We start from the raw sequence: 27,989 nt of genomic DNA, 5'->3' as shown, positions 1-27,989 counted from the left end.
ATATCTTATGTTGTCGTGTCTATAATTTACTTTGTCATATATTTATAGCCTACGTTTTATGTGGAACCCATGAAGAGTAGCTGCTGCATGTGCAGTAGCTAATGGGGACCCTAGTAAATGAGACTAAACTGAACTATTTTACATTTAAACTTCACTGTGGTGACGTCAGAGTTTGAACGTCCCAAGGATCCCGTTTAGAGTACATCCAAGGTTTCGCGCTTGTTTCCCTATCTGAACATCACAACCCGTTATCCGGGTTTTCACAACACAGTCAAATATACATCTAAATCAGTATTTTTGTCGTTTCAATTTGGGCAAGGGGCGTGGAAGCAATAATTAGTTGAATCCTAATGCATTATTGCGTCTTTGGTTCTGAAGAGAGGAGAGACAAAACCAGGAGGGGAGGGTGAGGAGGGGTAAAGGCGGAACAAACCGGTGTGCCCTGATAGACGCTGTAGCGGCTCGCCCGCACTGCAGATTAACTCTTAGCAGGCCGAGGATGCACAGGACCGGTGAGTACATTATTTCATCTCTTTGTGTAAATGGGCGAATTTGAATCCACAGTAAATTCTCGAGCTGATATATTTTCCTTATAGATGGACGCTGAATGTCCTGTGCCTGTCACCAATATGGACAGGTGGACTGCAGCTAATACAGGTAGCCTATTGAATCTCACAGAGCTGAAAGTCGAGTACGAGTCCTCACTACACCCTTCTCAGACTCACACTCAGCTCTTCAGCATTTCAGGAGCTGTCCACCGCTCCACGCTGAAACGGCGTGATTTATAGCAAGCAGTGTTTCGTGTACTGCTCCTTTGATGTAAAGTAGCCAATAGCCTGTGGAGGACTAGTCAAACCAACAGTGCGGCATGTTTGAGAATGACTCTTGGGAAATGTCACTAGACTAGTAGAGGAAACCCTGTAATATCATATTATAGCCAGTAAGTAGCATATAATTCTAACCACAATGGCTTCATTCTTATGTTATTGGAGCCTTTCGTTTAGCAAGGGGGTTGCATTTGGTGTAGTAGGGGTAGCCTAATCGCTATTGTTTGCAGGGATAACTATCTTTTTAAGTTGGCTCAACCTGTTATTTGTGCACTTGAAGAATGCTAGCCTATAACAGATTGAATTGGTGTTATACTGCAGACATTGTTGACCTAAGATTACACCATTCCCCATGCTCACTTTATGACAACTTTTTGACAAGAGTAGCTTGTTCTTTTTGGAAGGAGGCCAATCTATAAATTGAGGATCACACTCGGAATGGATGTTCACTAATGCTCAAAATGAGGAGGACCGGTTAGAGTACTTGAAAGATCACACAGTTCCACTCACTTTCCTTTAAAACATACAGTGAATTGTGTTAACTGCTTCAGCAAAAGTGAGTCTACACCAGCAGCGACTGTCTATAAAACAGGGACAGCCATAACTAAACATGTGGTTTACAGTAGCTAGTGAATGTGGGCATCCCTTTAAAAAAAATGTTCAACTGTGGGGCATAAACTGTTGTAGGACTTTTGCCAAGGGCTCACCACTGCCAGAAGCTGAGTGTTTGAAATGTGATATTTTCCCCGACAAGACTACATTGATTTACAATTGGCAACTGTTGGTTGTAAACCAGATATTTGGACTTGTGGGACAAACATTTACAAGAATCATCAGGTCATAAATGTGGCCTACACCAGTAGCCTAAAGAAAATACTGTTTTATTTTTTTGTGCCCAAATTGAAGCAGCCCTTTCACCTCTGTCTCAGGGCTTTCTCTTCCGTGATCCAAGGGTCCCACAAAGATGGACCTTTGCTCTGCATCTTCGCTCCGGGGTGAAGTTTCCTCTAGTAGGTACAGATCTAAGATCAACTCCCCGTCCCCCAATCCTAACCCTAACTATTAGTTGGGAAAATGCTAAACTGACCCCAGATCCGCGTCTAGAGGCATCTTCACCTTACACCTGTATCTTCGAAATTAGTAAAAGCGTGTTATCTATTCATCCTTACAAGTCAGCACTGTCGCTACCCATGACTAATGTTTTATTACTGGCGGCTTGACAAGTTGACAGTTTATCTCACAGTGATTTATTTCAGATACTTTTACAGTAAATGAACTTCATTCTATTCTACATATTGCAGTATGTTACGCTCCGATACATTCCATTCGTCATCATAAATTGTATCATGCATATGCTGAAAAATGTAACGCTTCATAGCATTCAACAGTAAAAAAGTAGAAACGCTATTGTTGGAGGGCATAATAGAGCAGAATTCTATGAAAACCAAATTGTTATAATATTAATGATTGGTCTCAGCTCGGGGCAGGGAAGGGAGGGTCCGGGAAGCCATTTTATGGAGTAAGTCATGATTCAAACAATCCAGTTAGTAGACATGTTTCCCGTCCCTCTGTCCTTGCACAATATAATCGTTACATTCTCTCTTCCCCTCTATCTGCAGAATGAATGGGCAAGCTTCTGTGTGAATGATGAGAAAGAGATAGAAAGAGAAAGAGGTGGAAAGAGAGGTAGAGAAAGTAAGATGGAGAGAAAGAGAGGGGAGGGGTGTTTGGGGTGGGGTGAGCCGGGACAATGTGATCGCAATCCTCTCGAAGGACATTCACGTAACCTTCCTGTAGTGTGCATGCAGCAGGAGCAACCCCCTCCTCACTTGCAGAGTGCAGCAGTGGCAATGGGGCACACACGCACACCTGCACACACACACACACGCACACCTGCACATACACCTGCACACACACACACACACACACACACACACACACACACACACACACACACACACACACACACACACACACACACACACACACACACACACACACACACACACACACACACACACACACACACACACACACAGAGCATTAAGAGGCATCCCTAACAGGTGTGCTGGAGTCTGACATTTGACATCCACAGGTTGAACATAGTGTTCAATAAAGATAATGCCTCACAGCTCCAGGGGGAATAATTTCAAATCAAAGTTTATTCGTCATGTACACAGAATTGCAGATGTTATTGCAGGTGCAGCGAAATGCTTGTGTTTCTGGCTCCAACAGTGCAGTAATACCTAGCAATTAAAAAATACATACCAATAAATAATTAACAAAACACACATAAAAATAAGTTATGGAGTATGAGCCACTAGAATATCACATATACATATAAAGTGGAAGAAAGTATGTAAACATTATTAAAGTGACCAGTGTTCTCTATGTACATAGGGCAGCAGTCTCTAAGGGGCAGGGTAGAATACCTGCTGGTAGACGGCTAGAATAGTGACTAAGGTTCAGGGGAGGGTACTGGACGTAGATAGAAGCTGTTTCTCAGTCACTCGGTCCCAGCTTTGATGCATCTGCACTGTCTCCTCCTTCTGAGTGGCAGCAGGGTGAACAGGCCGTGGCTCGGCTTGCTGATGTCCTTGATGACCGCCGTACCAGGCGGTGATCCAGCCCGACAGGATGTTCTCAGTGGTGCATCTGTAAAAGATTGTAGGTCTAAGAGGCCAAGCCAAATTTTTTCAGCCTCCTGTGGTTGAAGAGGCGCTGTTGCACCTTCGTCACCACGCTGTCTGTGTGAAAAGGTACCATTTCAGGTTGTCATTGATGTGCACACCGAGGAACTTGAAGCTTTTGACTCTATCCGCTGTGGCCCCCTCGATGTGCATGGGGGTTTGCTCTCTCTGAATGACCAGAACATGAGCATATGTCATATGACAAACAATAACATGATATAAATCGCAGTCTGATAATATTGATTGACATATATATATATATATCTATAAAAAAATAATACTTTTTTTGTTTGGGAATAAACATATGCCCTTGTACTCGGCGGTGCAGAAAAGTTTTGTAAGGCTTTCCAAGATCCTCTTTCTCATCATAGATGGTGACTTTGCCCTTCAGACTACTGAGCTACTTACAGACTACTTCTTTCAAATTCTCTAAAAGGTTTACAGCTGCATCATTGAGAGCATCTTGACTGGCTTCATCACTGCTTGGTGTGGCAACAGCACCACCCTTGATCGCATAGGGCTACAGAGGGTGGTACGCACAGCCAAGTACATCATTGGGGCCAAGCTCCCTGCCATCCAGGAACTCTATATCAGGCAGTGTGAAAGGAAGGCCCGGAATATTGTTAAAGACTCTAGCCACCCAAACCATAGACTGTTCTCTCTGCCACTGCATGGCAAGCGGTAGCGGTGTATGAAGTCTGACACCAACAGGCTCCCAAGCCATAAGACTGCTAACTAGCTAACAAAATGTCTTCTCTGACTATCTGAGTTGACCCTTGTACACACACACACACACACTTCCTTTGCTCACACACACATAACATGCACACACATTTATACTGAGTGCACACATTCACACACACACTCACTTACAATCATCATATACGCTGCTGCTACTCTGTTTATCACATATACCTGATTCCTATTCACCTTACCCCCTATACATACAGTATCTACCTACAGTATCTACCTACAGTGCCTACATACAGTATCTACCTACAGTGCCTTGCGAAAGTATTTGGCCCCCTTGAACTTTGCGACCTTTTGCCACATTTCAGGCTTCAAACATAAAGATATAAAACTGTATTTTTTTTTGAAGAATCAACAACAAGTGGGACACAATCATGAAGTGGAACGACATTTATTGGATATTTCAAACTTTTTTAACAAATCAAAAACTGAAAAATTGGTCGTGCAAAATTATTCAGCCCCTTTACTTTCAGTGCAGCAAACTCTCTCCAGAAGTTCAGTGAGGATTTCTGAATGATCCAATGTTGACCTAAATGACTAATGATGATAAATACAATCCACCTGTGTGTAATCAAGTCTCCGTATAAATGCACCTGCACTGTGATAGTCTCAGAGGTCCGTTAAAAGCGCAGAGCGCATCATGAAGAACAGGGAACACACCAGGCAGGTCCGAGATACTGTTGTGAAGAAGTTTAAAGCCGGATTTGGATACAAAAAGATTTCCCAAGCTTTAAACATCCCAAGGAGCACTGTGCAAGCGATAATATTGAAATGGAAGGAGTATCAGACCACTGCAAATTTAGCAAGACCTGGCCGTCCCTCTAAACTTTCAGCTCATACAAGGAGAAGACTGATCAGAGATGCAGCCAAGAGGCCCATGATCATTCTGGAGGAACTGCAGAGATCTACAGCTGAGGTGGGAGACTCTGTCCATAGGACAACAATCGTATATTGGGTTAGGGTTAGGGTTAGGGTTGTGGCAGCATCATGGTTTAGGCCTGCTTTTCTTCAGCAGGGACAGGGAAGATGGTTAAAATTGATGGGAAGATGGATGGAGCCAAATACAGGACCATTCTGGAAGAAAACCTGATGGAGTCTGCAAAAGACCTGAGACTGGGACGGAGATTTGTCTTCCAACAAGACAATGATCCAAAACATAAAGCAAAATCTACAATGGAATGGTTCAAAAATAAACATATCCAGGTGTTAGAATGGCCAAGTCAAAGTCCAAACCTGAATCCAATCGAGAATCTGTGGAAAGAACTGAAAACTGCTGTTCACAAATGCTCTCCATCCAACCTCACTGAGCTCGAGCTGTTTTGCAAGGAGGAATGGGAAAAAATTTCAGTCTCTCGATGTGCAAAACTGATAGAGACATACCCCAAGCGACTTACAGCTGTAATCACAGCAAAAGGTGGCGCTACAAAGTATTAACTTAAGGGGGCTGAATAATTTTGCACGCCCAATTTTTCAGTTTTTGATTTGTTACAAAAGTTTGAAATATCCAATGAATGTCGTTCCACTTCATGATTGTGTCCCACTTGTTGTTGATTCTTCACAAAAAATACAGTTTTATATCTTTATGTTTGAAGCCTGAAATGTGGCAAAAGGTCGCAAAGTTCAAGGGGGCCGAATACTTTCGCAAGGCACTGTATATCACTCCAGTATCCCTGCACATTGTAAATATGATCTTGAAACAGACCCTGTATATAGCTTACTTATTTCTTCTGTTTTTTTGTTCTACCTTATGTTATGTTTAGTACTACATTGATATTGATGACTGCATTGTTGGGTTTAGAGCTTGCGAGAAAGGCATTTCACTGTACTTGAGCCCCCACTACTACCAAGTGGGTAGTTAAGGCGCATAGCCACACAAGGTGACACATAGTAATACTATTATTTATATCATATAGATAATATGGCTCCCAAGTGGCGCAGCAGGCTAAGGTACTGAATTTCAGTACAAGAGGTGTCACTGTAGTCCCTGGTTCAAATCCAGGCTGTCTCACATCTGGCTGTGATTGGAAGTCCCATTGGGAGGAGCACAATTGGTCCAGGGTAGGCTGTTTTTGTCAATAAGAATTTGTTCTTTAACTAACTTGGCTGGTTAAATTAAAAAATATATATATGGATCAACACTGGATGTGTTCAATTGCCAAATGGTGTACCTGTGTGCTTCTCTGATTATAGAGATTATCCTAACCAGATAACTTACTTCAACTCTTTTTAATGTTCACTAAGCTTGTGTTTTATCTTTTCAGTCTCTTTTTGGAAAAAAAAGGCCAACATTTTGTATGTTTAAATCAAACTAATTGCCAATCTGTCTTTCACAGGAAGAAGGACAGGAGGTATCCCTGTTGCTCTGGGCACGGTACAAACTTACAAACTCATCTGCGAGGAACCACACTCTTTGAGAACTAAGAGAAAGATCATATGTCCTCTCTTCAACCTGACACACTGTGTGTGGACAAAAGCACAGAATGTACACAGCACAACTGGAACACACTGAAAACCACTGACTGAACCTAATGTTCTTCCTCAATGTTGGAAGAGACAGTCAGAGAGCGTTGTTTGTCCCACTCACTCTCAGTGAACATACCCCAGACTGTCCTGTGTGAGTAAAGGTAGCTAGGAGGACGGGGCAAGAGGTGGGAGGTCCCACTCACAGTCAGTGAAGATCCCAAGACACCCAAGAGACTATCCATCAAGACCCAGCCATTACTGACTTTACATAGCCTCATAACCAGGTCTGGCCCGGAGACAGCCAGTCCTGTGTGTGTGGAAGTAGCCCAGTGTGTGTGGGTGGAGGTATCTAGGAGGAGGGGGCGCCAGTTGTCTTCTCAGGCCGGATGCAGAACATCCTCGAGCAGAACTTAGACATGGCCACGGCTCTGCTGGCGGGGGAGAAGCTGAAGGAGCTGATTCTGCCTGGCTCTTCCCAGGATGAGAAGGGAGGCATGCTGGCCGGCCTCATGGTCCAGCTCAAACTAGAGCTACCATTTGACCGCGTCGTCACCATCGGCACCGTCATTATCCCCATCCTGCTTGTCACACTCGTCTTCACAAGGAATTTCGCAGGTCAGTGGGTCGGCCAGACGGCAGATCTGGGTTCAAATACTATTTGAAGTCATTTGAAATACTGTGCTTGATTGAGCTTGTCTGTGGTAATTGAACCAGTAGAATAGTTGCAACAGTACAAACCCCACCCATTTGGCACAGCAGGCAGACCAGAGCAAACGCTAATAGTATTTAAGATTTAGAGTAGTATTTGAACCCAGGTCTGGCAGAGTGCCCATAGAGGGGGCTGTGACTGCTGTGCTGCAAACCCCAAACACACACAGCAGGCTGGGAACGTTCTGTCCTAATGTGTTGTTGTTGACTCATCACATCAGCCTCTCACTTAACACTGAAACAGAGCACAGATACTGTAGTAGTCAGCTGTAGTAGCTACATGTTATTCATGCTATGACATTGGTATATAGAAAAAACAACAACAAAGGTTGCTCTCACAAACAAAGCCCCAACAACATTGGCATTCAGAATGTCTAACATGCAAGGGTGCTCTATGTTATTTTTATCAGAATGATTGAACACCATAGAGAGACCTGGGGAGTTGAGGGTTAGTATGCAATGTATTTGGTGTTTGATGTGAGAAAGATCAGTGTAGACATTAGGCTGGGCCACTCTGGTGAACAGAGAGGGAGAGGAGAGGAAGGTGGGGGCGTAGCTTAATGCTGAGTCAGGCTGTCTGCATAGCAGCACCAACCAGCTGTGACTGAGCATTTCACATAGTGTTGGGCGGAGCCCATTTCTGCATTTTCTGCACTGCTCCTCCCCAAAACTCGAAAACATGGGTCACCCATAGGACTCATTCGATAGGCCGCACACACATCTGAAGTGCCATGGCAGCAACCGATGACAGCAGTGCAATGTGCACAATATTACATTTAAGTACAATGCAATACTTATTGTATTGATGTCTTTGGTTAGTGCCCTCAAATTGTACACACTTTTTGTATTGATGTACTTGGTTAGTGCCCTCAAATTGTGCACATTCTGGTGGATTTAACTCTCCTAATATAGGTGGAAGAACAATAAAGAACAATAACATAAAAGTTGTCAAGCCCGAAACAGACACAGTATTCGTCCCCCAGCCACCTGACTCAGCGCTCTGCACTCAGTGTGCAATGTTGTCATGCTCGGTCCAACACTCATTAAATGAAAGTCACAAGTGCGCCTCAGGGACAGATCTGCCCCTGAACCACCCAGACCTTGGCAGCCGGCATCCGGCAGCCGAATGGCCTTGCTGCTACCGTGCTCAGCATAACAGGGAAAGAGTGGATGGAATACAAGTGTGGCTTGAAGTGATGCCTCCTCCTCAGTCTCCTCTGCATTCGGTTTTATACCATGAATCAGCACTATCAAATCAAATTGTATTGGTCACATACACATATTTAGCAGATGTTATTGTGGGTGTAGCTAAATGCTTGTGTTCCTAGCTCCAACAGTGCAGTAGTATCTAACAATTGACAAAATTACACACAAATCTAAAAGTAAAATAATGGAATTAAGAAATATATAACTATTAGGATGAGCAATGTCGGAGTGGCATTGACTAAAATACAGTAGAATAGAATACAGTATATGATATGAAATGAGTAAAGCTGTTTGTGAACATTATTTTAAGTGAGTAGTGTTCTATTATTAAAGTGACCAGTTATTCCATGTCTATGTATATAGGGCAGCAGCCTCTAAAGTGCAGGGTTGAGTAACCGGGTGGTAGCCGGCTAATGATGGCTATTTAACAGTCTGATGGCCTTGAGATACTAGCTGATTTTCAGTCTCTCGGTCCCAGCTTTGATGCACCTATACTGACCTCTCCTTCTGGATGATAGCGGGGTGAACAGGCTGTGACTCGGGTGGTTGATGTCCTTGATGATCTTTTTGGCCTTCCTGTGACATCTGGAGAGCCCTGCTGTTGCAGACGGTGCAGTTGCCATGCCAGGTGGTGATACAGCCCAACAGGATGCTCTCAATTGTGTATCAGTAAAAGTTTGTGAGGGTCTTAGGGGCCAAGCCAAATTTCTTCCGCCTCCTGAGGTTGAAGAGGCACTGTTGCGTCTTCTTCACCACACTGTCTGTGTGGGTGGACCATTTCAGATCGTCAGTGATCTGTATGGTGAGGAAATTGAAGCTTTCCACCTTCTCCACTGCAGTCCAGTCAATGTGGATAAGGGTGTGATTCCTCTGATTTTTCCTGAAGTACACGATTCTTGACATTGAGGGAGAGGTTATTTTCCTGGCCAGGTCCCTCACCACCTCTCTGTAGACTGTCTCATCATTGTTGCTTATCGGGCCTACTATGGTTGAGTCGTCTGCAAACTTGATGATTGAGTTGGAGACGTGTGTGGCCACGCAGTCATGGGTGAACAGGGAGTACAGGGGGTGGCTGAGTACACACCCTTGTGGGTTCCCTGTGTTGAGGATCAGTGAAGTGGAGGTGTTGTTTCCTACCTTCACCACCTGGGGGTGGCCCGTCAGGAAGTTCAGGACCCAGTTAGACAGGACCGGATTCAGACCCAGGGCCCTGAGCTGAATGAGGAGCTTGGAGGGTACTGTGGTCTGTATCAGATGGACGAGGCAATCCTTGTCTTCCAGAGATGAATGAAACCTGAGAGCTCTTCAGACATACAGTACCAGTCAAACGTTTGGACACACTTACTCATTCCAGGGTTTATTTTTACTGTTTTCTCCATTGTACAATAATAGTGAAGAAATCAAAACTATGAAATAACACATATGGGATCATGTAGTAACCAAACAAGTGATACACAAATCAAAATATATTTTATATTGGAGATTCTCCTTTGCCTTGATGACAGCTTTGCACACTCTTGGCATTCTCTCAACCAGCTTCATGAGGTAGTAACCTGGAATGCATTTCAATTAACAGGTGTGCCTTGCTAAAAGTACATTTGTGGAATTTCTTTCCTTCTTAATGCATTTGAGCCAATCAGTTTTGTTGTGACAAGGTAGGGGTGATATATAGAAGATAGTCTTATTTGGTAAAAGACCAAGTCCATATTATTGCAAGAACAGGTCAAATAAGCAAAGAGAAATGACAGTCCATTTTTACTTTAAGACAGGAAGGTCAGTCAATCCGGGAAAATGGCAAGAACTTTGAAAGGTTATTCAAGTGCAGTCACAAACACCAAGCACTATGATGAAACTGGCTGTCATGAGGACCGCCACTGGAAAGGAAGACCCAGAGTTACCTCTGCTGTAGAGGATACGTTCATTAGAGTTAACTGCACCTTAGATTGCAGCCCAAATAAATGCTTCACAGAGTTCAAGTAACAGACACATCTCAACATAAACTGTTCAGAGGAGACTGTGTGAATCAGGCCTTCATGATCAAATTGCTGCAAAGAAACCACTACTAAAGGACACCAATAAAAGAAGAGACTTGATTGGTCCAAGAAACATGAGCAATGGACATTAGACTGGTAGAAATCTGTCATTTGGTCTGATGAGTCCAAATTTGAGATTTTTGGTTCCAACTGCCGTGTCTTTGTGAGACGCAGAGTAGGTGAACGGATGATCTCTGCATGTGTGGTTCCCACCGTAAAGCATGGAAGAGGAGGTGTGATGGTGTGGGGTGCTTTGCTGGTGACATTGTTTAGAATTCAAAACACACAACTAGCATGGTTACCATAGCATTCTGCAGCGATACGCCATCCCATCTGGTATGCGCTTAGTGGGACTATTATTTGTTTTTCAACAGGACAATGACTCAACACACCTCCAGGCTGTGTGAGGGCTATTTGACCAAGAAGGAGATTGATGGAGTGCTGCATCAGATGACCTGGCCTCCACAATCACCTGAGCTCAATTGAGATGGTTTGGGATGAGTTGGAACGCAGAGGGAAGGAAAAGCAGGCAACAAGTGCTCAGCATATGTGGGAACTCCTTCAAGACCGTTGGAAAAGCATTCCAGGTGAAGCTGGTTGAGAGAATGCCAAGATTGTGCAAATCTGTCATCAAGTAACAGGGTGGCTACTTTGAAGAATCTGAAATATAACAAATATTTTGATTTGTTTAACACGTTTTTGGTTAGTACATGATTCCATATGTGTTATTTCATAGTTTTCATGTCTTCCCTATTTTTCTACAATGTAGAAAATAGCAAAAATAAAGAACCCTTGAATGAGTAGATGTGTCCAAACTTTTGACTGGTACTGTATGATGAAATCGATCAATGGTATTTCCCCCCCACATAAGAAACATCTATAGAATTAACATTATTCTTATAAGGACTGACAGTAAAAAGTTTGGCAATTCAATTGAACTAATTGTATATTCATTTCATTCACTTACTGTAGAGATGACAAACGTCCATAAACATCAGTCATGTTGTAATGTCTCATTATGACAACTAATTCTCTCAATCTTTTCCCTCTCAGAGGAGTCAATCTACTGCTACACGCCTCACAACTTCACCCGTGACCAGGCCCTGTACGCGCGAGGCTACTGTTGGACAGAGCTGCATGACGCCGTGCCCGGGGTGGAGCCTGAACTTCGACCTTCGCTGTTCGAGCACAAGTTCCTGCCCTATGCTCTGCTGGCCTTTGCTGGCATCATGTACATCCCTGCTCTCGGCTGGGAGTTCATGGCCTCCACAAGACTTACCTCCGAGCTCAACTTTCTGCTTCACGAGATAGACAACTGCTACCACCGGGCGGCCGAGGGCCGGGCCCCTAAAATCGAGAAGCAGATCCAGTCTAAAGGACCGGGTATCACTGAGAAAGAGAGACGTGAGATCATTGAGAATGCGGAGAAGGAGAAGAGCCCCGAGCAGAACCTGTTTGAGAAGTACCTGGAGAGACGAGGCCAGAGCAACTTCCTGGCCAAGCTGTACCTGGGGCGCCACCTGGCCATCATCTGCCTCAGCTCCATCCCCATCTCCTACCTGAGCGCCTACTGGCACCGCCAGCGCCAGAATGAGTTCAGCTGTGCCCTGGGGGAGCCTCCAGACACCAGCAGCATCCCAGAGCTGAGGCTCAGCGTCAACTGCAAACTGCCGGCCGTGCAGCTGCAGAGGATCATGGCCGCCGTGGACATCGCCCTGCTGAGCACCATGAACCTCGTCATCCTGGTCAACCTGCTGCACCTGTTTGTGGTGCGCAAGTCCAACTTTGTGTTCGACAAACTGCACAAGGTGGGCATCAAGACGCGGAGGCGCTGGCAGAAGTCCCAGTTCTGCGACATCAACATTCTGGCCATGTTCTGTAACGAGAACCGTGACCACATTAAGTCACTCAACCGTCTGGACTTCATCACCAATGAGAGCGACCTCATGTATGACAACGTGGTGAGGCAGCTGCTGGCCGCGCTGGCCCAGTCTAACCAAGATGTCACGCCCACAGTGAGGGACTCAGGCATCCAGACCCTAGATCCCAATATGGACCCCTCTCTCCTGGGGGTAGGGGAGCTGGGAGGGGAGCCACTGGTCATCAAACGACCACGCAAGAAGATGAAGTGGATCCCCAGCTCCAACCCTCTCCCGCAGCCCTTTAAGGTAGGACCCCATACACTAGGCCTAAATGTTGCCTGTCAAAGGTCTGCATATTTTGGCCACTTATAATAGGCTGGAAACACTATATGTTTGTTTAAAGGTAAATTACACCTAGTGAGTTTATTTATTTTATGAATAATTACCACCAAAAGAAAAGAGAAGATTCCAGATTTTAGACCCAAATTAACTTGTTAATCTTGTAACTTGCCCGGCCTCAAGATACCTGTGGATTTCCTTCAGGTTAATACCGGAGGATAATAATGTAAATTAATATAAGCAGTAAAATAGTCTTCACCCACTGTGCTGAAAAACCAAAGTACCACTTACTGTACAGTGGGTTGTAAGAGCAATATCAGCGATATACTTATCAGCGTTTATTGTGAAGACTTGACATGGGCCTTTTCTGATTGAAAGGCCCATAGAGAAATTAGGCTCTCAGCAAGAGATGTGTACTCAATTAGAACTCTCTAAAGGCAGAGAACCTAATCGGTTTCAATCAGAACTAACAATGTTATATCTGTTAAAGGGATTGTTCACTTTTTAAGTTTGAGCTTTTTTGCAAATTTATTAGGGTGATGTCATTTCATCCAAATTGTTTTTAAGTTTGGTTAAAACCTGAGGTAACCCTTACTAAGTCGGGGAAAACCTTAGGTAAGGAAAACCTACAAAAAGTGAACTATCCCTTTAATAATCTATTCCTACTTGGGATAATTGTACTAATTGTCCATGTCCATTGTGAAGGAACCTCTGACAATGACGCGTTTGGAGAACAGCGTTAAGCCTGAGAAGCCCAAACTGGTGAGGAGGAAAACAGTGGCAGAGAGCTACGTCGCTCCTTTAAGCAAGAGCACACAGTACTCTGCTAAAGGTACTGTACTGAGAGCAGTGACATTACTGTAGAAAATTAGGGTAAATGAAGGTAACGTTTTTGTATATTTGACTAAAACATTTGCTTCTGGAATGTCACATGCTGTTCATAAAGTTGTGCAATTTGTGCACAATTCAGTCCCACTGTTGTGTTCCATCTCCACTGACCATATCTGTTGAATCTGTTGAATGCCGACTGCAGATATGAGCACGCTGGAGAAAAAGCATAGTCGCAACTTTTCCCTGGATGTCCACCCGTACATGCTGACCATCCGTAAGCCCACCAAAGTCGAGACAGTCAGCGCAGAGCCTCTACCCCCAGACCACACCTTGGACTCGGTGTTCATTGAGGGCACACACACCATTGTCCATGTCTCCGCTTCTATCACAGGTAAGATTGCCATGCCTAATCTCAGGAGGGATCTGTCATCAAGGCAACCAAACCATATTCTATATATACTCCTGTGTCCTCTGATTCTGGTTGACGTTTTAGATCAAGGAAAAAAAGGTGAAAAATAGCCCACTAACAGAACACTTCACTTAATGGAATGGTGAGGTTTATTTGCAATATATAGAACCCAGAGTTTTTCATTACCAATTCATCCTTATAAGCTACACCAAGATTGCCCAACTGGCGACCCACGGGTGATTTTACTTGGCCCCTCAAGTTTTCTGAGCAAAAACTTCAATAAATAATAATAATAATGGTGTGCATAATTTTCATTGTTGGACATAAGACTGTAAAAACACCAGGAAATCAGTGATTTTAATCTTAGAAACCTGTGAAATCAGTGATTGTATACAAATGTAAGCAAGGTTTGAGTTGGTTATGTGTTAGTCAAACATATCTGTTTGGGCTTCTTGCGGTCAATTGGCCCACGGTTGAATGTAGTTGATGATCCCTGGGCTACACTCTTAGAAGAAATGGTTCAAAAAGGTTCTTTGGCTGTCCCCCATAGGATAACCCTTTTAGGTTCCAGATTGAAACTTTTTTTTAACCTGGAACCAAAGGGGTTCCTCAAAGTGTTCTCCTATGGGGACAGCTGAAGAACCCTTTTAAGTTCTAGATCACACCTTTTTTTCTAAGAGTGCACAAGTAGGCTATAACTAGGGTCTAATGTTTTTCCGGGTTAGGTCATGTGGTCTGGAAAAATTCTGGGCCTGTGTACCGTTCTGTTTTCTCTCTCTCTCTCTCTTTAGAAAAGAAAGATCGCACTCCAGAATCCACCAACACAGTCTTCTCTACAATGACCGTCCCCACCAGCACCTATATGAACGGTGCCACTCCCAGCCCTAACCCACCATTTCTCGCTGACCGCCACCTTATAGAACCCCTGATCGAGCAAGAGGAGCCTGAAGATGCCCAGCCTGCAGTCTTCACTCGGATCCCTTCCCACCAGCTGCTCAGTATGCATCAGCTACTCAGTATGGAGGAAGAGGAGGCTAGAGGCCCGGGGGCCAGACTGTCTGAGAGACCCGGGGGGGAACTGATCTCTGCTGGGGAGTGTTGAGGAGGAGACACACACATCCCATCCCACCTATAGCCAAAAACCACATTGTCCCCCTAACCCCTAGTTATGCTGTGCTCATACCTCACTACTCCTCTGGTGAAGGCACTGATTGCGAGTGCTGATGGTGCTGAACCAGAATTTTTAGCTGGAGTGTTGAAGATTTAACAAGAAGGAGCATAAGAGAGGATAGTGGTTCAATGTGTTCTGATCTACCCATAGTCATCTGACTGCTGTTACTCTCTCCACACATGAAGACTTCGGTGAAATGCACACAGGAGCATTACCTTTGCAGATCCTGCACAGTTGAATGGAGCATTTGTTGGTCATGTTCTTGACTTGGAGAGGAAGCAGCTCTTCATGAAAAAGATAAGAAGGAGAATAGGGAAGACATACGGTTTGAAGCTTTTTAAACACATTTTAGAAAAGCACACAATCTATAGTCCATTCGGAAAGTAATCAGGGCCCTTCACTTTTTCCACATTTTGTTACGTTACAGCCTTATTCTAAAATGGATTAAATAGTTTTTTCCCCATCAATCAACACACAATACCACATAATGACTAAGCAAAAACATTTTTTTTTTAATTTTTGCAAATGTATAAAAAAATAATCATGAAATATCACATTTACGTACACTACCGCTAAAAACGTTTGTGGTCACTTAGAAATGTCATTGTTTTTGAAAGAAAAGCACATTTTTTTGTCCATTAAAATAAGATCACATTGATCAGAAATACAGTGTAGACATTGTTAATGTTGTAAATCACACCTGACTATTGACTATTGTAGCTATTGTAGCTAATGACTATTGTAGCTGGAAACGGCTGATTTTTAATGGAATATCTACAGTTGAAGTCGGAAGTTTACATACACCTTAGCCAAATACATTTAAACTCAGTTTTTCACAATTCCTAACATTTAATCCCGGTAAACATTCCCTGTTTTAGGTAAGTTAGGATCACCACTTTATTTTAAGAATGTGAAATGTCAGAATAATAGTTGAGAATGATTTATTTCAGCTTTTATTTCTTTCATCACATTCCCAATGGGTCAGAAGTTTACATACACTCAATTAGTATTTGGTAGAAATGCCTTTAAATTGTTTAACTTGGGTCAAAGGTTTCGGGTAGCCTTCCACAAGCTTCCCACAATAAGTTGGATGAATTTTGTCCAATTCCTCCTGACAGAGCTGGTGTAACTGAGTCAGGTTTGTAGGCCTCCTTGCTCACACACGCTTTTTCAGTTCTGCCCACAAATTTTCTATAGGATTGAGGTCAAGGCTTTGTGATGGCCACTCCAATACCTTGACTTTGTTGTCCTTAAGCCATTTTGCCACAACTTTAGAAGTATGCTTGGGGTCATTGTCCATTTGGAAGACCCATTTGCAACCAAGCTTTAACTTTCTGACTGATGTTGCTTCAACATATTCATATACTTTTCCTCTCTCATGATGCCATCTATTTTGTGAAGTGCACCAGCTCCTCCTGCAGTAAAGCACCCCCACCACATGATGCTGCCACCCCCATGTTTCACTGTTGGGATGGTGTTCTTCGGCTTGCAAGCCTCCCCCTTTTTCCTCCAAACATAACGATGGTCGTTATGGCCAAACAGTTCTATTTTTGCTTCATCAGACCAGAGGACATTTCTCCAAAAAGTACGTTCTTTGTCCCCATGTGCAGTTGCAAACCGTAGTCTGACTTTTTTATGGTAGTTTTGGAGCAGTGGCTTCTTCCTTGCTGAGTGGCCTTTCAGGTTATGTCGATATAGGACTTGTTTTACTGTGGATATAGATACTTTTGTACCCGTTTCCTCCAGCATCTTCACAAGATCCTTTGCTGTTGTTCTGGGATTGATTTGCACTTTTTGCACCAAAGTACATTAATCTCTAGGAGACAGAACGCGTCTCCTTCCCAAGTGGTATGATGGCTTCGTGGTCCCATGGTGTTTATACTTGCGTACTATTGTTTGTACAGATGAACGTGGTACCTTCAGGCATTTGGAAATTTCTCCCAAGAATGAACCAGACTTGTGGAGGTCTACAATTTTGTTTTCTGAGGTCTTGGCTGATTTCTTTTGATTTTCCCATGATCTCAAGCAAAGAGGTAGTGAGTTTGAAGGTAGGCCTTGAAATACATCCACAGGTACACCTCCAATTGACTCAAATGATGTCAATTAGCCTATCAGAAGCTTCTAAAGTCATGACATAATTTTCTGGAATTTTCCAAGCTGTTTAAAGGCACAGTCAACTTAGTGTATGTAAATGTCTGGCCCACTGGAATTGTGATACAGTGAAATAATCTGACTGTAAATAATTGTTAGAAATTATTTACAGACAGAGATGTGCTAACTGACTTGCCAAAACTATAGTTTGTTAACACGAAATTTGTGTGTCATTGAAAAATGAGTTTTAATGATACCAACCTAAGTGTATGTAAACTCCTGACTTCAACTGTACATAGGCGTATAGAAAACCCTTTTGCAATTATGTTAGCACAGCTGAAAACTGTTATCCTTATTAAAGAAGCAATAAATCTGGCTTTTAGACTAGTTGAATATCTGGAGCATCAGCATTTGTGGGTTCGATTACAGGCTCAAAATGGCCTTTCTTCTGAAACTTGTCAGTCTGTTCTTGTTCTAAGAAATTAAAACTATTCCATGCGAGAAATTGCCAAGAAACTGAAGATCTCGTACGACGCTGTGTACTACTCCAATCACAGATCAACGCAAACTGTCTCTAATCAGAATAGAAAGAGGAGTGGGAGGCCCCGCTGCACAACTGAGCAAGAGGACAAGTACAGTAGAGTGTCTAGTTTGAGACAGACGCCTCAAGTCCTCACCTGGCAGCTTTATTAAATAGTACCTTCAAAACACCAGTCTCAACGTCAACGGTGAAGAGGCGACTCTGGGATGCTGGCCTTCAATGCAGAAAAAGCCATTTCTCAGACTGGCCCATAAAAATAGAAGATTAAGATGGGCAAAAGAACACAGACACTGGACAGAGGTAGATTGGAAAAAAGTGTTATGGACAGACAAATCTGTGTTTGGGGTGTTCAGATCACAAAGAACATTCGTGAGACGCAAAAAAAATATGAAAAGATGCTGGAGGAGTGCTTGACGCCAACTATCAAGCATGGTGGAGGCAATTTGATGGTCTGGGGGTGCTTTGATGATGGTAAAGTGGGAGATTTGTACAGGGTAAAAGGGATCTTGAAGAAGGAAGGCTATCACTCCATTTTGCAACGCCATGCCATACCCTGTGGACGGCGCTTAATTGGAGCCAATTTCCTCCTACAACAGGACAATGACCCAAAGCACAGCTCCAAACTTTGCAAGACCTATTTAGGGTATTCTGTCTCTAATGGAGTGGCCAGCAAAGTCACCGGATCGCAACCCTATTGAGCTGTTGTGGGAGAAGCTTGACCGTATGGTACGTAAGAAGTGCCCATCAATCCAATCCAATTTGTGGGAGGTGCTTCTGGAAGCATGGGGTGAAATATCTTCAGATTACCTCAACAAATTGACAACTAGAATGCCAAAGGTCTGCAAGGCTGTAATAGCTGAAAATGGAGGATTCTTTGACGAAAGCAAAGTTTGAAGGACACAATTATTATTTTAATTAAAAATCATTATTTATAACCTTGTCAACGTCTTGACTATATTTCCTATTCATTTTGCAACTAATTTCATGCATGTTCTCATGGAAAACAAGGACATTTCTAAGTGACCACAAACTCTTGAACGGTAGTGTAAGTATTCAGACCATTTACTCAGTACTTTCTTGAAGCACCTTTGGCAGAGGTTACAGCCTCGAGTCTTCTCGGGGATGACACTGCAAGCTTGGCACACCTGTATTTGGGTAGTTTCTCCCATTCTTCTCTGCAGATCCTCTCAAGCTCTTTCAGATCGGATGGGGAGTGTCGCTGCACAGCTATTTTCAGGTCTCTCCAGAGATGTTTGATCTGGTTCAAGTCTGGGCTCTGGCTGGGCCACTCAAGGACATTCAGAGAATTATCCCAAAGCCAATCCCGCGTTGTCTTGGCTCTGTGCTTAGGGTCATTGTCCTGTTGGAAGGTGATCCTTCGCCCTAGTCTGAGGTCCTGAGCACTCTGGAGCAGGTTTTCATCAAGGATCGTACTGTACTTTGCTCTGTTCATCTTTCCCTCGATCCTGACTAGTCTCCCAGTCCCTACCGCTGAAAAACATTCCCACAGCATGATCAAGGATTCAGTCACATTTCGGTTAAATTCGCCGTTTTGAATACAAAATAGTTTGCCTTCGTGATTTGTGTAGATCCAATGAGAAACGTTGTAGCGGGGGTGATGCACGTTTGGAGCAACACTGGCTGTATCCAATGCTCAGCCAATCGTTCACATAACAACATACTGCAGCACGCGATTGAAGAGAGAACCAATTTGCTAGTTACAGCATCAGCGCGCGATCTGGAAAGACAACGGAGAGCGGAACGGCTGCTATTTTACAGCAGCGCGTCCCCTGACCGATAACGAAGAGGTAGGTGAGAAGGTGATGAAGCGTACTTCATGACCTGTAACCGAAAAACAACTGGCATTTCGAAAGTTTGAGGTGAGGGAGAACGTGTGGTAGAACAAGTATTGTTAGCATTGTTAAGTATCTTATTAGCTGGATCGAATTCTCTGTTAGCTTGCCAGAGAAATGGTGAGCAACATTAGCCAACTTAACTGATCAAATCATTGAGTTTATGGTGTGAAAATTAGCTGGCTAATAAAGTCAGACAGCTAATGTTAACGGTAGCTAATGTTACAACATCAGATGAGCTAACTTTAGTGACTTAACCAATTCGCTCTAGTATTAACTGGTAACGTTATACAACTTCTTGCCATTCCTCAAGTTATAACATGTTAGTTGCCCACTGGACCCTGGTAATCTGTGTGAGTAGTTAACTAGCTAACGAACTAACTACTATCTGTGAACTAATGTTTTCTCTCTACAGTATGTAGTTAATTTTCAGAATGAGAGAATTAGGTGAAAATTAGGCATTGCTTCAGGCATTCAGGGATCAAGTGAAGCTGGAGCTGGGCCTGGCTTAAGCTGGATGCCACTATAGAGGTGAAAGGAACACCACACACTTTCCTTCTTTCTCATTTTTTCAATACAGTGGATAAAAAGTGGTAAGTACTCTCTGCCTGAAAGAGCTCACTTCTGCCAACAAAGAGTATCATGCTCTGCTGACACATTGTAGAACAGATGTCCACAGGCAGAACGTGTACAATGTAGTAATGTACAGTGTAGCCCAAGATATTGCTTTTGTTGTGTTGAACTTGACAGTAACACTTGTGTGTAGGTGAGGGGGGATTATTCGGTCATGGCCGGCTGCAACAGAGCCTGGACCCGAACCAGGATCTCTAGACCACTTCGCCACTCGGGAGGCTGCTTTCTGTTCCTTTTTTTGAAAATCTGTGAGTTAGGTTCACATTAACCACTTTTTATTTTACACACAGAGACTGATCATGTAGATCATATTATTTGTTGTTTAATTAGTTAAAACCTGCATTTCCCCCTACCAGGGATTTAAAAAAAAAATGTTTCAGTGCCAAAAAGAAAGTGTCACTTTTTTGGGCCCTTAACCGGTTTGCTTCCATGCATGATGCTGCCACCACCACCTTGCTTCACCGTAGGGATGGTGCCAGGTTTCCTCCAGATGTGACGCTTGGCATTCAGGCATAAGAGTTCAATCTTGTTTCATCAAACCAGAGAATCCTGTTTCTCCTGGTCTGAATCCTTTAGGTGCCTTTTGGCAAATTCCAAGCAGGCTGTCATTTGCCTTTCACTGAGGAGTGGCTTCCGTCTGGCTGCAGAGATTGTTGTCCTTCTGGAAGGTTTTCCCATCTCCACAAAGGAACTCTGGTGCTCTGTCAGAGTGACCACCGGGTTCTTGGTCACCTGCCTGACCAATTCCCTTCTCCCCCAATTGCTCAGTTTGGCCGGGCGACTAGGTCTAAGAAGAGTCTTGGTGGTTCCAAAATTCTTCAATTTAAGAATGATGGCGATCACTGTGTTCTTGGGGACCTTCAATGCTGCATACATGTTTCGGTACCCTTCCCCAGATTTGTGCCTCGACCCGATCCTGTTTCTGAGCTCTGAGGACAATTTCTATGCCCTAATGGCTTGGTTTTTGCTATGACATGCGCTGTCAACTGTGGGACCTTATATAAACAGGTGTGTGCCTTTCCAAATCATGTCCAATCAATTGAATTTACCACAAGTGGACTCCATTCGAGTTGTAGAAACATCTCAAGGATGATCAATGGAAACAGGATGCACCTGAGCTCAATTTTGAGTCTCATAGCAAAGGGTCTGAATACTTATGTAAATACGGTATTTCTGTTTTATTTTTCATAAATTTGCAAAAAATATCTATAAAAATAACTGTTTTTGCTTTTTCATTATGGGGTATTGTGTGTAGATTGACTATAAAAAATTGTTTCATCCAGTTTAGAATAAGACTGTAATGTAACAAAATGTGGAAAAAGTCAAGGGGTCTGAATAGTTTCAGGATGTACTGTATATACTGAACAAAAATATGAATGCAACATGTAACAATTTCAATTTTTTACTGAGTTACAGTTCATAAGGAAATCAGTATATTTCAATAAATTAGGCCCTAATCTATGAATTTCACATGATTGGGAAGGGGCGCAGCCATGCGTTGGCCTGGGAAGCCATAAGCCCACCTACTTGGGAGCGAGGCCCACCCACTGGGGAGTCAGGCCCAAGCCCAGCCAATCAGAAAGAGTTTTTCCCCACAAAAGCGTTTTTTTAAAGACAGAAACACTCCTCAGTTTTATCAGCTGTCTGGATATGCCAGATGTCCCTGGCTGGCGTGGTTACACGTAGTCAGCAGTTGTGAGGCCGGTTTGATGTACTGCCAATATTTTTTAAACAGCGTTGGAGGCGGCTTATGGTAGAGAAATTAACATTAAATTCTCTGGCAACAGCTCTGGTGGACATTCTTGCAGTCAGCATGCCAATTGCACCCTCCCTCAAAACTTGAAACATCTGTGGCATTGTGTTGTGTGACAAAACTGCATATTTTAGAGTGGCCTTTTATTGTCCCCAGCACAAAGTGCACCTGTGTAATGATCATGTTTTTTAATCAGCTTCTTGATATGCCACACAAGTCAGATGGATGGATTATCTTGGCAAAGAAGGCATGTTCACTAACAGGGATGTAAACATATTGGTATATTGGTGCACATAATTTGAGTGAAAAAAGCTTTTTGTGCATATGGAAAAATTCTGCCATCTTTTATTTCAGTTCATGAAACATGGGACCAACACTTAACATGTTGCGCTTATTTTTGTTCAGTATAGAATTCCATAAAGACTGCTTCACCAACAGCCACATTATGAAAACATGTATTGCTTATGGTCCCTCTATCGAAGTGTACTGAAAGCCAATGCAATATACTTAAAAAAAATCTGCACTGCAATATATGCAAAATATCACATCATATTGTTTGTGGCAATAATGTTTACGCTCACAAGTTTAAAAATGTTTACATACTATAAATAATCTATAGACTGTATGTAGCCCTATCTCAGTTGTTGTGGTGTGCTCACACATACATATTCCATTAGTTAATCAGTGTCATTTGACCATACAGAAGACAGAGAGAGGAGGCAAAGTGAGAACGCACCTACCTTATAGAAGACTGGGCTCCTTAAAGGTGCAATGTGCAACTTACGTTTTACCATTTGCACATTTAGCCCGGAAGCAAAAAAAAATAAAAAATGGTTGCATTCGTTTAAGTTCCCATACAAACAAGTGCATGGGCAGTACTTTTGACTGGGAATGAAAGTTACAGATTGCACCTTTTAATGGGTTCCTCTCACACCACTAGTGCACTTATTAGGTAAGGTTCGCTGATCCATCCACAAGGGAAGTCATAGGATGGATTTTTGTGTTAACAAAAATGTCAAATTCAGAAACACCTTCACTTTAATTAATATAGGCAAGCATATGCATTATTGCCAACATTCAAGTTAAAATCTCCATGCTATGGATCTACGAAAGGTATTCCAAACCTGCCACCTCTCAACGTCAGTAGAAGTGACTGTTTTCATGACCTTTCAATGTGCAGTGGTCTTTAGGCCAGTACTGCTTTTCAACTGAAACCTGGACTCATTCAGGGAGAGTGCTGGACATTACAGTCATATCCAGCTCTTCTTGTGGAAGTTATGAAGAACAAGGGAAGTTATACGTAGATATAGAAAGCATTGTACACAATAAAATGCACAGCATCTGAATGCTTTGTCACCACATTGAGAGCAACAACAGCACCCCATGTCCAATGCCGCGTCAGTAAGACTTGGTTATTGTGGTTGCTCATTACTCACCAAAAACAATGCCCCCTGAAGTTAACGAATGAGAAGTAGAGTACTGTAGTTAGTAGAATTGTTATTAGCATATAATAGCACCTTTCACCAGGTATGATGCAGCTAACAAGGGGGGGATGTGTAGCAACCACCATCAATCGTATATCTGAGCAATTGGTAACCTAAACTGAACAGTGATGGCAGAACAATCTACAACAAGCATGTATTCTGAATGAACACACTGAGGATTCCTTAATGCTGTGAATCTGTCATCTTGGGCAATAAAACATGTCTCTGTATAAAAGGGCCATATGATGTGCATGTAAAATATATTAGAAACCTTAGAATATCTCACTGGTATGTGACAAGAAGAAGGCTTAGAACACTTATAATATAGATGTTTTACTTACACAGTTTGTGACAATGCAAAGTTCACTTTCAAATGAGATACATGTGTTGTTATGTTCACAGTCTAACATGCACTAAATACATGGTTTGGGAAACTACCTGCCTGGGTATGCTACCTAATAAGATATTATTTATGACCAGTGGTTAGCACACTATCCCCTTGATGTACTTAGCACACTAATGCATTCAAAAGCACTTTAAATATGTAGCACAAGTTTATGAGTGTGAGCATGTCGATAGAGCAGTGCTCCTCACCGTTTTTATGGGTTGGGGACCTCAGATTGGGTAAAGAAACAGTTTTGTTCCTGGGGGCTCTGTCTGGGTAGATCTCCTTGGGCACAGATCTATGAACAGTTTATCCACCCAAAATCTTAGTCCAAGTAAAACAGGTGAAAGATACAAAACTACTTCTTGAGGCAATGTTGGGTGGTGTTTCTGGTGACGGAGTCAAAAGTTGTCTGTGACTGTATGATGTAGTCTGTGTAATAAAAGTTTTTTGTTAAGATAAAAGTTGAACAAGAGTTCCTTGTATAAATGTTTTTGCAATTAATAGCATATGCATATAAATATAATTATATGGCCATTGGTTTGCACAGCAAAATAATAAGAACTACAAATCTATATTACCACCAGTAGTGTAAAGTATTTGTTATGTACTTGAGTGAAGACCCAAAAGCGGTTTTAACAGAAAACAGAGTTCTTTAATGAAAAACAGAAATGGCATAAATCCTCTTCCAACGTAGTCAATGGAACAAAAAGAACATATAATGCAGGATGCACCTGCCAGGCAGACTCCGACAGGATAGGACAAGGTGGAAGCAAACGAGTCAGCTTGCTTCTGGCATCAAAAACACAAACAAGAATCAGACACTGAAAGTAGCAGGAACAGATAGAGACCTAATCAGAGGGAGAAGAGAGAACAGGTGGGAAAGAGTGAATGAGCTAGTTAGGGGAGATGTAGAACAGCTGAAGAATGAGAGACAGAGAAGGTAACCTAAAAAGACCAGCAGAGAGAGACAGAGTGAAGAAAAGGACAGGAACAGACATAACAAGACATGACAGTCCCACTGGTATGTGACAACGGAGGAAATCATCGATCAGCGAATGGTCCAGCACGTCCCGAGAGGGAACAACTTAGGACCGTAAATCCACTAGGTACTGATGACCACGGCCCCGAGGGCGCATGTCCAAAATTTACTGTAGATGGGTGCGCCTCGACAAGGATGGGGGGAGGGACGAGCGGGGGCGCGAAGAACGGGCTTAACACAGGAGACATGGAAGACCGGGTGAATAGCTGGAAAGTTGCGACAGGATTAATGACCTGAAATGAACGACCAATGAACACCAACTGTGTCTTAAGGGGAAGGTTCAGAGTGGAGAGCCATACTCTCTGACCGCAACAATATCTAGGACTCTTGGTCCTACGCTATTAGCGGCCCTCACAGTCTGCGCCCTATTACGGCAAAGTGCCGACCTAAGGTGCGCTCGCATGGACAAAAGCCTGAGCGGAGGGGACGCAGGACTTTGAGAACAGCGGAGGCTGGTACCCGAGGCTACTCTGAAAAGGAGATAGACCTGCAGACGTATGTGGGCTAGGGGAGCTGTTCTGACCAAGACGCAGGGTTAAGAAAGACTGCGTAAAATGCGACCAACAGTCTGATTTATGACCGTTAGACTGGGGATGAAAGCCGGACGAGAGACTGACGGAAGCCCCAATCAAACGGCAAAACTCCCCTCCAAAATTGAGACGTGAACTTCTGTCGGAAACGACGTCAGACGGAAGGCCATGAATTCGGAAAACATTCTCGATAATGATCTGAGCCGTCTCCTTAGCAGAAGGGAGCTTTGAAATGAGCCGCCTTAGAGAATCTATCGACAACCGTAAGAATAACTGTTTCCCCGCTGATGAAGGCAGTCCGGTGATAAAATCTAAAGCGATGTGAGACCACGGTCGAGAGGGAATGGGAAGCGGTCTGAGACGGCCGGCAGGAGGAGAGTTCCCAGATTTAGTCTGCGCGCAGACCGGGACAAATCGACGCGCGTCACGTTCCCGAGTGGGCCACCAGAAACGCTGGCGAATGGAAGGTAACTTGGCAGAGTGGGCCCACTGAAGAACGGCCGGACGAGTAGGAACAACGTTTAGGACAAGCTCGCCTGGCGACGGAGTGTGAGCGAGTGCTTGCTTTACCTGCCTCTCAATTCCCCAGACAGTCAACCCGACAACACGCCCGTCAGGAAGAATCCCCTCGGGGTCGGTGGAGACCTCAGAAGAACTGAAGAGACGAGATAAAGCATCAGGCTTGGTGTTTTTTGAGCCCGGACGATAAGAAATAACAAACTCGAAACGAGCGAAAAACAGAGCCCAACGAGCCTGACGCGCATTATCGTTTGGCTGAACGGATGTACTCAAGGTTCCTATGGTCAGTCCAAACGACAAAAGGAACGGTGAAAGCCCCTCCAACCACTGTCGCCATTCGCCTAGGGCTAAGCGGATGGCGAGCAGTTCGCATTACCAACATCATAGTTACGTGTAAGCGATGAGAGAAAAACGCGCAAGGATGGACCTTGCCGTCAGAGAGAGAGCGCTGAGAAAGAATGGCTCCCACGCCCACCTCTGACGCGTCAACCTCAACAACAAACTGACTAGAGATGTCAGGTGTAACAAGAATAGGTGCGGATGTAAAACGATTCTTAAGAAGATCAAAAGCTCCCTGGGCGGAAACGGACCACTTAAAGCACGTCTTAACAGAAGTAAGGGCTGTGAGGGGAGCTGCCACCTGACCGAAATTACGGATGAAACGACGATAGAAATTAGCGAAGCCCAGAAAGCGCTGCAGCTCGACGCGTGACTTAGGAACGGGCCAATCAATGACAGCCTGGACCTTAGCGGGATCCATCTTAATGCCCTCAGCGGAAATAACGGAACCGAGAAAAGGGACAGAGGCGGCATGAAAAGTGCACTTCTCAGCCTTCACATAAAGACAGTTCTCCAAAAGGCGCTGGAGGACGCGTCGCACGTGCTGAACATGAATCGAGAGAGACGGTGAAAAAAATCAGGATATCGTCCATGTAAACGAAAACAAAAATGTTCAGCATGTCTCTCAGGACGTCGTTAACTAGTGCCTGAAAGACAGCTGGAGCGTTAACGAGGCCGAAAGGAAGAACCCGGTATTCAAAGTGCCCTAACGGAGTGTTAAACGCCGTCTTCCACTCGTCCCCCCTCCCTGATGCGCACGAGATGGTAGGCGTTACGAAGGTCCAATTTGGTGAAAAACCTGGCTCCCTGCAGGATCTCGAAGGCTGAAGACATAAGAGGAAGCGGATAACGATTCTTAACTGTTATGTCATTCAGCCCTCGATAATCCACGCATGGGCGCAGGGACCCGTCCTTCTTCTGAACAAAAAACCCCCGCTCCGGCGGGAGAGGAGGAGGAGACTATGGTACCGGCGTCGAGACAAATAATCCTCGAGAGCCTTACGTTCGGGAGCCGACAGAGAGTATAATCTACCCCGGGGGGAGTAGTTCCCGGAAGGAGATCAATACTACAGTCATACGACCGGTGTGGAGGGAGAGAAGTGGCCTTGGAACGACTGAACACCGTGCGCAGATCGTGATACTCCTCCGGCACCCCTGTCAAATTCCTCCTGTGAAGAAGAGACAGAGGAAACAGGAGGGATAGCAGACATTAAACAGGTCACATGACAAGAAACATTCCAGGATAGGATAGTATTACTAGACCAATTAATAGAAGGGTTATGGCGCACTAGCCAGGGATGACCCAAAACAACAGGTGTAAAAGGTGAACGAAAAATTAAAAAAGAAATGGTTTCGCTTTTGAGGGTTAAAGGCAGCGTCTCACGCTGAATCTTGGGGAGAGAACTACCATCTAAAGCGAACAAGGCCGTGGGCTCCCTAACTGTCTGAGAGGAATGTCATGTTCCCGAGCCCAGGTCTCGTCCATAAAACAGCCCTCCGCCCCAGAGTCTATCAAGGCACTGCAGGAAG

General features: G+C 43.8%; 1 protein-coding gene across 4 annotated transcripts; it reads left to right on the top strand.

Moving 5' to 3' along the window:
* Window positions 1-424: 424 nt before the first annotated feature.
* Window positions 425-22,783, top strand: panx2 (pannexin 2). Of its 4 annotated transcripts, XM_064951578.1 has the most exons (7): window positions 452-512; window positions 1,757-1,837; window positions 6,601-7,345; window positions 11,731-12,845; window positions 13,584-13,710; window positions 13,912-14,100; window positions 14,844-22,783. In XM_064951578.1, exons 3-7 carry the CDS (start codon window positions 7,117-7,119, stop codon window positions 15,218-15,220), a joined length of 2,037 nt encoding a protein of 678 aa, XP_064807650.1. In that variant the 5' UTR covers window positions 452-512; window positions 1,757-1,837; window positions 6,601-7,116; the 3' UTR covers window positions 15,221-22,783. The 4 variants fall into 4 exon arrangements, with proteins under 4 accessions (XP_064807651.1, XP_064807649.1, XP_064807650.1 ...); XM_064951579.1 differs by lacking the exon at window positions 1,757-1,837 and having other exon boundaries at window positions 425-512; window positions 14,910-22,783; XM_064951577.1 differs by lacking the exon at window positions 1,757-1,837 and having other exon boundaries at window positions 425-512.
* Window positions 22,784-27,989: the final 5,206 nt, after the last annotated feature.

This window comes from Oncorhynchus masou, chromosome 31, assembly GCF_036934945.1.
Source record: "Oncorhynchus masou masou isolate Uvic2021 chromosome 31, UVic_Omas_1.1, whole genome shotgun sequence".
NCBI classification, from domain to species: Eukaryota; Metazoa; Chordata; class Actinopteri; order Salmoniformes; family Salmonidae; genus Oncorhynchus; species Oncorhynchus masou.
The sequence above is the reverse complement of the archived record's forward strand: the minus strand, read 5'-3'. Positions and strand labels throughout refer to the sequence as shown.